Source organism: Ursus arctos, unplaced genomic scaffold (assembly GCF_023065955.2).
Source record: "Ursus arctos isolate Adak ecotype North America unplaced genomic scaffold, UrsArc2.0 scaffold_18, whole genome shotgun sequence".
Lineage (NCBI taxonomy): Eukaryota > Metazoa > Chordata > Mammalia > Carnivora > Ursidae > Ursus > Ursus arctos.
Window position 1 is genome coordinate 29157828 of NW_026622852.1, and position 15186 is coordinate 29173013.

A 15186-nucleotide genomic window follows, 5' to 3' on the forward strand; every position below is an offset into this window, starting at 1 on the left:
AGTATCGAGCTTCGGGAGGGCACAGGCCTGGGGAATTAATGTGGTGCTGCTGACTGCCTCCACCCCCAGCGATGCTCTGAGAGCCCCCGAGCTGTTGAGACCTTTGTGGGATCTGAGGCCCACCTGGGTGTCACCTTCATGGCAGAGCCCCTTCTCACTCCTCCATGTTCATGCTGGGGGTTCTGCCTAGGATTCCACAAGGAAGACAAGCGCCTTTTCTCTCCCCCAACCATCCCGTTCCCTCTCTGGGCTGCCAGGGGCTGGGATTCCTAAGCCGGGTCAGCAAGTAAGTTTTGAGGCGGCCCTCCCACACCCCCTGGCACAGGGGCTCTGGACCATGCCCAGCACTGTCCTCAAAGGCAGCTCCCTGCCCACAGGGGCCACGTTGCTATGGCGATTCCACTACCTACACAGTGTCCAGGGAGACAGCACATTGTAGCTGGAGCTGTTTGCAAGACTTGCTGAAACCAGGCTGGGAAGATTCCTGAAAGGGTCAGAGGGAGTGGGGAATACCGGGGATGGTAATTAAGCGCAACTGCTTCCCTAGCAGTAGCTGTGTGTTGTGTGTGTATGTGCGTGCGCGCGTGTACTCATGCATGCAAGTGCATGCTCACACATGCCACCACCCCCCGTCCAAGTTATAACGGCCCTCCTGAGCAGAAGCACAGCCCCTAGAGAGGCATAATCTCGTGACTGTCGTACGTTCCTTCCTGAGGTGGTGGTCATGGTTTATCACTGCATTCAGTTTCCATATTGAAAATGAAAAGAAAAAAGAATGGGTATTGACATAGCAGCAGGACAGACTAAAGTGTGACTTCTATTGCTCCGCACCTGAAGCTGGCTTCAGGTTCCGCCTTGTCCTTTGTCCTATAAAAATGTCCTCTAGAACACAGAGCAGGACAGCAAGATTGTAACTGTGACAGGGAGAGAGCTGTCTATTGCTGTCCCCCGCACTCCACGCGCCTCACTGCAATCATCTCAGCCCACACCACCATTGTGCATGGGGATTTGTTACACTTATTTTACAGATGGTGAAACTGAGGCTCAGAGAAGCTAAGTCACTGGCCATGGTCGGGGGCCAATACGTGTAGACGTGCGAGTCCCACCCACGCTGTTTAAGATCTGTGCTCACTGAACTAGTTAGCCCTGCCTCTACCTCCTTCTTCCAGCTCGGTGGATGTTTACCGGTGGGTGGCCCATTTGGCCCAGAGAGAATAGAATCCAAGGTGCCAAGTAAAATAAAGGAGCCCACCCTCTGGAATAGCAGGTAGAGCATAACCCAAACTGCACTCACTGGGGACTGGTATTTAGGCTCTAAATGCAAGAGCTTTCAGTTCCCCTTCCTGAGCGATATTGGGAATTATTAACTAGATGACCCCAGTCCTGACCCATGTGCACATTTGTGCTGACCCAATTCAGTCCAGAGTAGTTAATCTATGCCTCTTCCCCACTGTCAAGAATGTGGGCTCCCCCTTGCAGAGCCTCTGAAACAGCCCTGACTGCAAATAAATGAATCCTCAGGGATGGTGAGAACCAGGGCCTAACATCTTCCGAGCCCTCGTGTTCGGAGCTAATGCTGATTTGTAAAGCGCTTTATGATTTATTCATACCACCTTGCCAGGCTTCCCAGGACAACCTTCCCCTCACACAAATGAGCGCGACTCCCAGAACAGAATGTCAGGCTTCATTAAAAGAAAAAAAACCCGGGTGTGGGGGATGTCCCTTTTTTTGCTCCCTGGCCTGCGTCACCCAGCGTTTGCAGGATTCAGGTCCAAGTCAAGAAAGCACCTGTGTGGGAACAGCCTTTGGTCCCTGAGCAGGGTAAGATGTCAGGAGCTTCTTTTGGGGAGAAACAGACTCTCTCTGCACCGAGGGCTCAAACTCCGGCCAGTGGCTACATTCCCAGGCAGTAGGTGGTGGGTGACCGAAGCCAGGCAGAGGGGCCCCAGGAGCGGCCAGGCTAGAGCTCGGCTCCCTGATTCTTGGCTGGGAGACCGAGGGGGGCCCCTCAGCTCTCAGGGGTGCCACTAAGGCATCGGAGCTGTGTAAAGTACAATTCACCACAGTGGCTCCTAATACCGTTTTCATTATTGGTGTAATCACGGTCTCCTCAAACTTGGGGGGGGGGTGTCCCCAGGTGCAGGGAGAAAGAGGAAATCCCCACTCTCCTCGCTTAGCTTCTTCCGGGTGCTTCAGGAGCAGCCCCTTCCTGTGGCCTCACCCCTGCCCAGGAAAACTGACCTCAGACACACTTGGCATCCATGAAATTGCAAGGGCACAAAAGTCAAGTCATGCTGAGCAGAAATGTAGGGGACTTGAACGTGAGGGACCTTAAAGTCTTCGCAGCATCCCTAAAATGAGCAAGACTCCCACAAGCCACGGTCATCATTCTTGTGCCAAAGGGTCACACTCCCGAGGGAACACACTGCTAAACCACACCCGCAGGGACTTCGGAGCAGTGCAACATGCTTCTTCAGAAGCTCCCTGTCCTCTAGCGTATCGGGGGCTTGACCACGCACTTCTCAAATGGAACCTTTCGGACAGAGTAAGCGATCTGTGGGCATGTCACTTGCGAGGCAATTCACATCAAAGTTACTGGTAACATGAACAATTTCTTGACACCGTGAGAACGTCAGTCCAATCTAATCATCTGCGGGACTAAGAGGGGCATTGTCATATACAGCATGAGATCCCGGGGGCTCCCCTTCTTTCCACATGCTGTCTCAGGGCACAGGGACCGATGCAGTCTCGACAGTGATAGGTGTGTGGGTGCTGACCTGCAGCACGTGGAAGGAAGGGGTCCTCCATTCTGTTTCTCCCTCGCTGCCAGTTTGCAACCCGTAAGTGTCCAAAGGTGGGTGACACTGAGACCTTAGCACAGCGAGTAGAATCCAAAAGATAGTGCTGTGCAAAACAGGGCCTATGTTGCACTTAACGCCTTACAAGAAAACAGTAACAACAAAAGAATCCCTTTTGATTAATCTGGCCAACACCGATCCTTCTAGTTCTGGTCCTCCAGGCCAGGAACTGGATGAATGATTGTATTGGGACAATACAGAGACCCAAGTGGCTAACCCAGTTTTGAGAGATCACAGTAGTCAAAGTCCAGAAATAAATCCCAACTGCTCATTCTCATTTTCAATAGCGAACCAATGGTACTTGGACCCAAGAGTGAGTTCTACACCGCTGTTAATGGCTGATGCATAAACTCTTGTAGAAAAACCACCATCAAGACCAAGGAGGCAGCGAATGCTTAAAACATGATCATTAATTTTCAAAATAGGATTTCTATAGTATAGTTAATAAATTACACTGACTTGGGCTTCCTTAACTATATGCATTCTCAATGGGGGTGATATGGTTCCCAACGGGGCAAACACTGGTTTTTAAATGTGAAAATATTACTCTTTCATGTATAAACTATAGATATACATACAGTACATAAACATACAGTAGATCTTTGGTATTAAATTTTCATGAGGAGATAATTATAAAAAAAAGTCTAAAAAGCCTTCTTAGGGGACCAATAAGGAAAAAAAAATGGATTGAGAAGCACTGCTTAAATAGAAAATAATGGCTCTGATTTTTTCTATAGGACTCAAAATCACACACACAGACCCCTCTCATTCTATTCTGTAATAGTTCCCAAGATACACGGGCAGATTTATTCCTTCTTACACAGCCCTGACCCTGATCCTGACCCCAGGTGTGGATCCTTTTTTAGTTGGTAGTTTTCCTCCCTCGCCTTTATAGGCTACCTGGTCATTCCTCGGGGGACTGTTTTCTAGAAGTGGCCTGTTAAAGCCATGATCTTAATCTTGCAGGCAATACTGAAGTCCATTCCAGCCCGAGAGCAACAACACACTGCCCTGTTGGAACTGCGTGGACAGCTGAATGAGCTGTCTTTTGCCTGTTCACATATTTTCATTAATTTCTGGGTTTGTATCTGTGATTTTGAGGATGGAAAACCAAGAAAACCTTATATCTTATATCCTGGGAAGATGGAGAATGACTTACGGTGCAAAGTGTTTCGAAGGTCTTTTCAGACACAAAGGATCCATCAAGGCCAAAGAGAAATATCGATGCATAAGAGAGCATCCCTCCAAGGATAATGAGGTTGTTCATATACGGACTGGACATCTTTATCAGCCTGCCAAGAGAAAGACGACTGTTAACAGAACTGGTAACGTCCTTATTCCTCCAGCAAACATTTCCTGAATGCCTACTAGGTAGGTGTATAGTGTTGCCAAGGCTGGAGGAGAGAGAAATGCAAGCCCGGATTTCCTCCACGCCCCACCACCCCAGGCTGTGCACCTGCTAGGAGCTGCTTCCCCCTCACTAAGGGACCCAGAAGCTATCTAATGCTATGGGTGGATTTTTCCTCCATCCAGTTTGCCTATCATTTCTCTAGGGGCAGCCTGTAGCACCAGCTTCTTCAACCATTCATTTTCAGTTTACATGAATACATTATTAAGGCAACATGTCTTTTTTTCTCGGGGGCTGGGAAAATATGCTAAATCTAGAGAATTCTATGCTTAAGCTCAGCAGACTTAAGGGCAGAGGGAGATGATGGGGAGAAGGCCATAGCACCCTCCACCTTGCCAAGTGGGCCCGGCCTAGGAGGTCTGCAGGTGAGCACTCAGGGCTGCTCAGGAAGTGTGGTCACCAGGTGGTCTGTGAGCATTCACTTTGGCTGTCTGAAGCTCACACGGTCTTGTGCACAAAGGGGTCACACGCGTGCACAGGAATACCTCCCCCAGGCACTAGGTGATAAAAATGGACAATGGAGTCCCCATCTCTACCCTACCCCTGTCTTCACCAGGCTGCTGGTGGGGGCATTCTTCACACTCCCAAGCTCTACACGCTTGTCTCTCACCTCCTGCAGGAATTCTGCTTTGGCTCCCAGCTGCCCAGCAAGCCAGGTCTGGCTGAGACCAACACCCAGCTAGAATTCACCCTCTTCAAGAAGTGCCTGGCTACCCCAGCACAATCCACTCCGTCTATCTGGGGTTTTGAGGCACCCCCTGGTCCAGGTGCTCTTTTGCAGATTGTAATTATGGTCAGTTGTTCCCGAACATTTTCTTTTGCACTCTGTCCTTCTATGAATCCTTTCACATTTAAAAAAATGCAATGTGTCCAAGTGGGAGAGAGATAAAAAGCCTGGTGTAAATTATGGATCACATGCGGCTTTTGAGCTGGGAGCGTGGGGTGGGGCCACCATACAGAGGCGCACTTAGCAGGCCACTTGGCCTGGCTGAGTCCCCTCATGAGTAAAAAGGGAGCACAGATCACACTGCCCAGGGCACGTGTGATGCTCATACGAGACTGGATTCCTGGAGGTCCTTCTGCAAACCACAGACTGCTAAGGCCCCTTCATCCTTATTACCATGGGAAGCTGGCGAGGGGAGAGGCCAGGAGTTGGGCTGGTTACCCAGAGGAAAAGGACCTTAATAAATAGGTTACATTAAGGGACATAAAAGTGAGGGGAACTTGGAACTACTGTGACATTTCTTATTTCTTTCAGATTTTTTAATCTGCAAAGCCAGTCCAAAAGTTCACATAGATGCCAGCCTACTGGAAGAGTAACTAATTTTCCACAGGAGGCCAAAACAGGGTGGTGAAAGAATTGAAGGAGTTTAGTCTTACAATAGGGGCAGCTTGCTGTTAAGACAGGTACTTTGGAAGCTTGTAGAAAAGGAGTCTAATATTAATTGAGAGCTGTGCCCAGGCCTTGTGCCAAATGTTAATGGGCATGGTCATCAGTTAAGATTTGTACAGAGGAGGCAAAATTTCTTCAAATTTTTTTGTGGTGGTATATGTGTTATTGATGTATAGAAAATAAAGCAACAGGTGAATAAAATTCTTTTTGTTCTTCAGCAAATAGGTTTGACTAATCAAAACCAAAAACAACAACAAAGAAATATAGAGCCTCCAAGTTCTTTCTTTGCAAGCAGGAAGAGAAAAAAAAGAAAACCCCTGTTCTCTGAGCAATCAGGCTTGTTTCTGGCAGCCAGGAAAGTCACACAGCGTGGCTTCTGGGCTCGATGTCACCGAGGCTGTGTTCCTGGCGCCCCTGCTCTGAGCCACCACTGTGGCTCCCTGACAACCCAGGGAGCTGTGTCCAGGGGTTTGCCGTGGAAACCACAGAAGCTGGTTGTGCTCCCGAACCACCACCGCTTGGCTTGGGTGGCGGCCTGTTCTACCCACGGCTGATCAGAATAACTCACACCGTGAGCTGCTCTCCTCCAGAGACTGAAGAGCATGTGTGGTGGAAAAGAAATCAAAACCAGAAACCCAGGGGACAGGTTCTGCCAAACACAGCAGTGTGGCCTCGGACAGTGGCCCTCCCTTTGTCACTGGGCTTCTGTACTCCCCCATCTGTGATCCGGAGGGAATTATCTGAGGGTCTTGGTGAGAATGATGTGAGGGAGGAGCTTCTCGGGGTGTAAAGTACTGTCTCGGCAGCAGGTGGTGCCTCTTCCTGAACTCAGTGATTCCCTTGGGCCCTACTTCCCCAAGACGCTGGGGGGTGGAGCCAAGACTCTGGGGATTCCCTCATCTGTATTTTTCCTCCTGGACCCGTAGAAAGCGAGGGAACATAGCCAAAGCTCCCAGGAGGCCTAGAGACTCAGACCCTTGGAGTTTATTTAACCCAGCCCTCCTGTGCAACCAGCAGCCCTACCTCTCTCTCTCTGTGCGTGCGCATGCGTTTGTGCGTGGGTGTGCACACATACACACGGAACATCTCATCACATCCCAGGGACCGAACGACCACTTTAGAAAACTGCCCTGAAAACTTTTTCTGTGCCCCTGGTGCATCGGTCACGTGATACCCCTACACTTTATGCACGAGGCTTGTCAATCCGGAAAGCATCATCCGAGAGGAGTGTGTGAATGGCTTACTTCTGATTCCGATTCTTGATGTTGAAGAAGAGAAAAGCGCTGGCCATGATCATCCCCAGGATGGTGAGGGCAGAGAGGATGCTGTAGAGAGGCAGGGAGATCTTTCGGAGCTGCTCCAGGATGATGGTCTTGTCTTTTGGTGGTTCGGATCCTAGAAGGCCAAGGAACAGATGTCAGCAGAGCCCGCGGCACGGTCGAGCCTTGAGAACATCTCGCTTGCATGTCTTGCCTCTGGCACGCGTGCACAAGCTCTGAGCAGGACACAGCTACTAGGTGAGAGGCCGCCCGTGGCTGGCCAGTCTACCGGCAGGGAGCCTTAGCTAGGACTTATTTCTTTCTCTAAGTAGAATCAATAAGGAATTTGTGATGCATTTAATAGTCATTAAAAGACTAGAATTTGATTTGGTCTAATTACCCTGTTGAAAAACCGTTCCCATTTGTCCCCAAAGGTAACAGCAGCTCAGAAGGCACAGGGCTGGACGCTGTGAGTGGGTCCTACTGGGTGTCACTGGGGACGAAGAACCTGGCTTGGGCTCTCAAGGGCTCTGCTCTGACACACGATAATGATCAACCCTCAACAGGGCAGACAACTTGCCTGTCAGTTCCATGGAGACAGAGATGTCTCTGGGCGTGGGTTTTCTGCCTCAAGGTCATTATGTTATAAAAGCTCTTTCTGGTTTTCCATTTTCATAAGCCTCACTAACTGTGGGAGGCAGAAGCTACTGGCATGTCTCCCCCTCCCTGCCGTGCCAGGACTGGACCAAAACTGTGGGATTCCATTTCTCTATGTGACTGCAGAGCTGTCCCTGCTCATTCTTCAAGGGCACCGGGAACCTAGGGGAGCCTTCAGGGCCTCAGAGAAAACGTTTCTTTGTGGTCACTGGCAAAATTGTCTGGATCCAAGCTAGCTTGGGAGGAGGGGTGCAGGGACTCGCCCCACCGTGCCCCACTTCTTACAAATCCCTTTCTTCTCAGCTGCTATTTCAAGTCAGGCTTTCTGCTGAGGAACTGTGAAACACGGGGGCTTTTCTCTCCGGTGGGGGAAGCGGGGAGACCAGGGAACCCCAGCAGGGGTCATGAGGACCACACCATGGGTGTGCCATGGGTGCCAGCCTGGGTCACACCTCCGTTCCCAGGAGACAAGCAGAGGATTGGCAGGTGTGGCAGCAGGGATGGAGTTCTCCTCTGAACATCTGTGTTTCAAAAACTCTGCTAGCAAGTTCAAATGTGGTTGGGAACATTCAGGGGATAAGGAGTTTGAACCATCTAAGTAAGGAAGTTGCCAGGTTCGAAAACAGCTAGGAACCTGCTGGTGTGGTTAAATGTAAAGCTTTAAGCAATTCCATATAAAGGAACATTTTTAAGGAGTGGCTTCAAGGGCCAAAAGTCAGGGCAAAAGCAGATACAAGGTGAATGAAGTAACACCATTTCTTGCTTCCAGAAGTGACAGCTCCACATCTGAATCCTTCTTCCCCCATTCTTCCATTTTTCTGCCCCCTAACTCCCAAGCGAACCTCTGGCTACATTAGGCTGGCTCGGGTATCTTCTGGTTCCCAAACACTAGAGCCATCCTGGGGGTGCCCGTGAGTTCCGGGGTGGGAACTCCTGGCCCCTCTCTGGGCATAGAGAAAAGGGCTGAGGTTTGGACCAAAGTACATATGATGATTATGACCACTCGCTGCTCATGTAGAAACAACGTCAGGAAACCAACCACATCTCCTCTTCCTTCCTCCACCTTCGCTCCCCCCAAAATGGCGCCTCCACATAGTGCACCTTAACTAAGATGTCATGGAAGCCACTTGGTAATGACTTATTAGATGAGTCAGTAGCAGCCGCCCTGAGTTTTCTTTCCTGCTCCTCACCCAATCCATTCACTCATTACTCACCTATTCTTCACTATCCCTTCATCCATCATTATACCTTCGTTCATCATCTTTAATGATGATCAGTCATCATTAATAACCACTTTCTACCTGTCCGGCCCGGTGTTGGTTCAAAGTCAACCAAGATACAGTCCCTGTCCTCAAGGAACTCCTACACTAACCATGTAAAAAGAAAAAGGCACTATTAAGCAATCATATTTACTGAATGCTTACGACGAGCTAAGCACTTTTCAGAGATTTTCTCATTTGATCCATTCAACAGCCTCACAGGTAGAGAAGATTATTCCCATTTTACAGAGAAGCAACAGTTTTCTAGGTGCTATGTGACTTTTATAGCTAGTAAATGGCAAAGCTTGCAGGATTTGAACCCAGACCTGCCTAACTGAGTCCTGTGCTCTAACCATTATGCAAACTGCTTCCAATGACAGGGTCCAGGTGGTTGATAACATCAGGCACAGAGAGGCCTGAGCATGAAGCAGAGAGAAGAGTGTAGTTCTCCCTGATGGAGTCAGGAAAGGCTACAGAAGGGAGAGCTGGTCCTCAGAAAATGAATAGTTGACTGCCCACAAGGAAGACAAGGCATTCTGGGCAGAGGACTCAGCGGGGGCAAAAAGCATGGTGGTGTCTTGGCATATTTGAGGAACTGTAAGCAGTCTGGTTGGGGAGATCTGAAAGACGAGGCAGAGAAATGGGAAGGTCTTGAGGTGATACCATGGAGTGAGGCCCCTCGCTGAGCCATTGGGACTCTGTAGTGCTCCGAGCACAGGTGGAGAATCTTCAGCTTAGTATGACGCCCAGGGCGCTTTGGCTGTTGAGGGCAGAATGGACTTCAGGGAATTAAGACTGGTTAAGCCCATCTACCACCCACCCATCCCTCCCTCCATCTATCTATCCACCCACCCACCCACTACTTTATTGACTCATATGCTCACCTGTTCATTCATTTATTCACCCACCCAGTCATCCCCTCGCTTGATCAGTCATGTGTTTAGTTTTTCATCAAATAAGAACCTTCAACATGTGTCAGACCCTGGCTGGTATTAGGAGTTTAAAGTCAGATAGGATCCAGTGAGGGAGCTCATGGTCTTAACAACCTAGAAATTTCCATGCAAAAGACAATGACTATGGGGAAGGCAGAGACAAACACTGTAAAAGCCAAGAGAAGGGAACCATTAACTCAGCTGGGGGCAATCAGGGAAGACTGCACAGAAGAGGTGTCATTTTTATTCGGTTCTAGAAGCTAAGGAAGAGTTCTCCAGCAGAAGAAGAGGGAATGATCTTCAGCAAACCAACCAAGTTGTTTTTCACAGGAGGAGACAGTGCTAAATTTAGCTCACATTTAAACAGGATTACTCCTGGCCATGGACTGGTTTAAATGTAGATGCTGGGGTAAGAGATAGCACTCCATGCAAATTTCAGTGACCTGTCCCAGGAGCTGGAAGCCAGCTCCCACGTGAGTGATGGGGACCCTGTGCTCGGTGAGTGAGTGTGTGTGCTGAGAGGAAAGGAGGTTCCCTCTTCCCCAGGAAGACAAGGACTCTGAGCTTGTCCCTAGCCCTCAGACAGTACCTGGGCTTGGGAGCAACAGAGCATGTCCCCTCCTATGAGAAGCCCATCTGCCTTACCTTGGAACCTGATAGTGTCGTTGATGATCTCCAGTGTGTCGGCCACAGCATTGTACTCGCCCACCTTCACCTCCCTGCTGTCTGCGGGGAGCAAGAGACAGTGGCTGGTTAGATGGAGCCCTGTGCCTGCAGATGGCTGCTCCCGTCCCAGATCTTTGCCCCCATGTGCCTTGGCTATATTCTCATAGGCTTTTCTTTGCCCCAGGGCCTTTTCCAGGCAGAATTATAAAACCACATCCGATGGATCTAGGGTGGGACAGACGCCCTCTTATACCATCTCATGCACTGGTAATCCCCTGCTTTGCTGTGCACCTCATGGATGGGGGCCCACTCCCCTCATAACTGGACTCTCTGTTACCAAGTCCTTCCTGGTCACTGAGCTGCACGGTCTCTTTGTAACCTCCCCTTAGTATCTGGGTCTGTCATCTAGGACCACACAGATGGTTTCTGCTCCCTCTACTCCAGGACTTGAAGACACAGACAGATCATCCCTGGAACCAGCTCCAACCTCACCTTACAGAATATCATTTCCATTCTGCCCTCTCCAGGTCCCTCCTTGGGCCACGCCACACAATGTCACTGTGTCTGAGAGAATAGAGACTCAAGGACTGACCAACTGACCCTCCTTCATTTTGCATATTATATTCCTATTAATGCATTCTGAGATGGAATTAGCATTGGCTAAGTCTGACGTACTCATGGATTATGAGGGTGATGTCCTCGGGTCTGGAGATGGGGAGAGGTCTGGGCTGGGGAGAGAGATGGGGCCATTGGCATGTGACCTGGGAGTTGGAGCAGGGGGCAGGGAGGAGATCCTTTGGGACAGTGCCAAGGAGCAGAGAGGACCAAGGGCAGAATCCTGGGGAGTGCCTACCTCTTGGGTAGGGTATAGGCAGGGCAAGGATGGTGCAAGAAGACTGGGAAGGACTAGCCAGGGTGCCAGGAGCAGGATGGCAGGAGAGAGTGGGCATCAAGGGAGCCAAGGAAAGGGACAATTTTATAATGGAGCTGGCCAGCAGTGTCAGATGCCACCGAGAGACTAGCACAACAAGCCCCTTGAGCAAGGGGTCAGTGGATTTGGTGTGTGGGGATACTGGGAACCACAGACAAAGCAAGTTTGGGGAAGCGGGACCAAAGGCAAGGGGTGTGAAACAAGAATGTGAAGCCCCCAGGGCTGACCAGGCTTTGACAGGGTTGGGTGGGGAGAACCCGAGGAGTCACCAAGCCTTGGCAGTGTGTCTAGATCTGTGTAGGAACTTTCTGTGCCTCTTTGTGTTCAGTTCTCACAGCTGGAGCTGGTGGTTTCAGTCCCACCACACAGACGAGGAAACTGAGCTCTGCACAAAGGTTGTGCCTTTGCCGCCATCCGACTGATTCTAAGAGTAGAGCCCGGCCTCAAACCTGGGCAGTTTCCCACGGCCCGTGCTCTTCGCCAACATGGGGCTGCCTCAATGGGATCCCTGAGCGGCGACAACTCCTGCCAAGCCGCCCCCTCCACAGGCCCCGTGTGCCTCCTGGTGTAGTAGCTGCAGAGAGGCCCCCCCTCACGTGCTCACCCACAGGGCAAGCGGGTCCCCAGAGCTGCCGACGCCGGGCCTCCCAATGCCCAGAGGTTATCACTGACACAGCTGCAGGAGTTCCAAACGTGCACCCGGAGGAAGTGCCGGCTGGCTGGGGCTCTGGCTCTCAGAGAATTTCTCTGCAGAAATGCAGATGCGCTGCTGGTCCCTTATAAACATTCAGGAAGCAAAACAGGGAATCCCACAGGCCACACTTCTGCCTGTGTTTCTCTGACTGTGGGGTGGAAAACAGGACTGTAAAAGTCACTTCCTTCCCTCCACAGTGGTCTCCCTGCCACTTGCAGGTGGTGTCTCTTGCCTGGGTCCCAGCTCCTAAATGTCACATTAGCAGACTCTGCTGGGAGCTCCAGCATCCCTGCTCTGGCCTTCTGAAGTCTTCCGCCCCAGTCAGCTCCTGCCGCTCAGAGGAGGAAGCCCTGATTTATTTATCTGGTGTGGCGAGGCAGCTCATGAAATATGCAGGCTGATTGGAACAAATCACCAGGAGCTGGGAAGTGATGCGGCTGGCACCCCACTGCGCCCCCAGCCACACAGCCTGCCCCCTCGACTCACACACCCCAGTGACTGTCCCATGGCACCAAGAGGAACTGCCAACTGGCTGTGGCACACGTACTGGGCTTCCCGAGACAGCCATCATCAGCAGGATCTCTCCCTGGGGTACTGCCTGGGGGCGCACAGGGGCTTCACCTGCTCCTGCATCGAAGGCTCTTGGCAAACCATGCACTGGCCATGATTTGTCACCGACTGTAGGTGAGGGAGGGGCATCACAGAAGTTAAGTGGATGCTCAGAGCCATGTGCTGGGCAGCAACCAAGTGGGCACCTGAACTGGGCTCCCCCAGCCCTGCACTCAGACCACTCTCACCACCCATGCTGAGCAGAGCTGTTGGTCACTCGGCTCACATTTATGGAGTTCTTACTGCATGCCAAGCCCAGCCCCAGGTATTCCCTGATAAAGAATCCCTCAAAAGCAGCAGCGTGGGTGGTGGAAGATGAGGTTCTGTTCCCATCCCTGACCAAGTGGCCTTGGACATCTGGGCACTGAGGAATGCTTGTGCTAAATCCCTTATCACTCAACAGACATTGACTGGGTGCCTATTATCTGCCAGGCTCTGGGCTGGAGACACAAAGATCCAAAAAAAAAAAAAAATCATAATCTCCGACATTGTAGTTTAGAGACTAGAGCCTCACCCAGCCCTACCAGGCAGGTAAAATTATTCTCATTTGCAGATATTATTTCTCTCTAGCTTGCTCTTTGTTAGCAGGTGGCTGTAGCTGGGAAATGGGAACTTTCAAAGTGGCCATGAGGATTAAAGAGGAGAATATACAGGCAGTTTCTAGCTTACAGCCTAACTCACAGTAAGTGTTCAATAAATTGTAGTTCACCTCATGATAAAAGTACTAAGTTATTCGCTAGGTCCCCAAACACTCCCTAGGACCCCATAATGGTCCCTCTGCTTGGAAGGTGGCTTTCGCCTCCCTCTACCAACATGGCCTGCACCCTACACCCACCTCTTCCAGGAAGCCTTCCCTGAGTACAGCTCCCCTCTGAGCATCTCAGTTGCTGTGGGCTGAAGGCATGGGTGACAGCCCCTTGTGTCAGAGCTACGCCCTAGGTGTGTCCAGGCCTTATGATTCCTGTCAACTGGTTAGTTCCCGAGTGGGACCTGAAGCCTTGCATCTGGCATCCCTAGGTAGCATTGAGTCTCGTCTCCTGTCCCCTACACAGAGTCCCTCCCGGCTCTACAGGTAGAAGGATGCTGCCCTCTGTGTTATTCCGTGGCCCAGCTGGTGCTGACCATGATAGGCACCCAGAACTCTCAATGGTTAACTCTTGGGTTCCTTGTTAACGCCATTGTGCAAACAGCGTTAACCACCCAATGGATACAGACTGGGCCTTGCAGACTGTGGACCAGGGGACAGGCTAGAAAGACCCAGCAGGAGGTGGGGGTGGATGAAGGAATTGAGCAGAGGGCTGCTTCCCTGCCCCACAACTCTGGTGCAGCTTGTGGCCAACTCACTGTGTGGCCCTAAACAGACCATCCCTTTCTCTGGGCCTCAGTTTCTCCATCGGCAAACTGCACAGCAGGCCTTCCAGTGGTTCTCAGCCCTGGCCGGGCATTAGTATCACCTGGGAACTGCTGGAAAATACATACGTCTGAGTCCTAATATGGACCCATTATATTAGAACCTCTGGGTGGAGGGGTGGGTTCCAGGCGGCAGTATTTTTTAAAAGTCCCCTAAGCCGATCCTAATGCCCATCCAGGGTTGAGAACCACTAGATTTGACTGAAGGCTCTTCAATGCCGACACTTTCTGTGCTAAGAGGCTAAAAATAGTGTGGAACAGAGAGCCCCTCTCCCGCAGAACAATGCTGCTTCCTCGTCGTGGGGCAAAAAGAAGGGTTCTCTTCAAAGAGCGCATTCTTTATTTCGAATTTTAGATTTGGATGATACGTAAAGGAAATAGGTCCTATTGGTGAAAATTAGGCCGCCAAAAAAAGTCCAGTCTGAAAATATTCCCTGGCTGTGGGCCTGAGAGCATCCATGAGACGGCTGGGAAATAGCTTCAGTCAGTGATTCTGCCTCCTTCTGGCCCGAGAGCCAGTTACGGGGTTGCCGACCTCCTGCACTAGCTGGGTTCTCCTCCCCTCACCCCTAACTGTCCATTTGTCCTCAATTGGCTCTAGATCTGAATGGAGGGATGTATATGTGTTCTTTAAAGTTTAATGGTTACAAACATACAGACTCAATGTATGACTCTGAGGTATAAAACAAAGGATGGTCTTGACTCAACAAAAATAAAAAATGCTATGCAATCATTCTATTCTAGGCCCCCGTAACAAAATCCCAAACTCAGGGATAGGAAAGAGCTCTGGCTGGTAGACAGGACCCTTGGAGCTAGTCTTGGCTTTGCTGTCCCCTCCGTGAGGAGCCCCCAGGAAGTCCTGGCCTCTGCCTGGGTCTTGCTAAAGCGAATGGGCTGGATGGGGAGATCTCTGTGGCCTCCACCAATCTTGCTCAATGATTCTGCAATTGCTTTGAAAACCTGCCTCACAGGTCCTGCCTCTGCCTTGGGGCCACACGTCACATGGACTCCTGCTCCCCCGGTGGTTCTTCAGGGGTGGGAACATGGCGATCACGGGCTCTGATTCTGCTCTTCTCCGGATGGCCAGCCGTTCCTCAGGAGTGAGCCCTG

The 15186-nt window shown here is 50.8% G+C and overlaps 1 protein-coding gene across 1 annotated transcript in view; it reads right to left on the reverse strand.

The window, feature by feature from the left end:
* The window catches only part of GABBR2 (gamma-aminobutyric acid type B receptor subunit 2), a 336894-nt gene that overhangs the window by 73590 nt on the left and 248118 nt on the right, over window positions 1-15186 (reverse strand). The window contains exons 9-11 of the mRNA XM_048223257.2: window positions 10412-10492; window positions 6904-7054; window positions 4018-4150 (exon numbers count right to left, since the gene is read on the reverse strand). Coding sequence (XP_048079214.1) covers window positions 4018-4150; window positions 6904-7054; window positions 10412-10492 — 365 coding nt within the window. The remainder of the gene's footprint in view (window positions 1-4017; window positions 4151-6903; window positions 7055-10411; window positions 10493-15186) is intronic.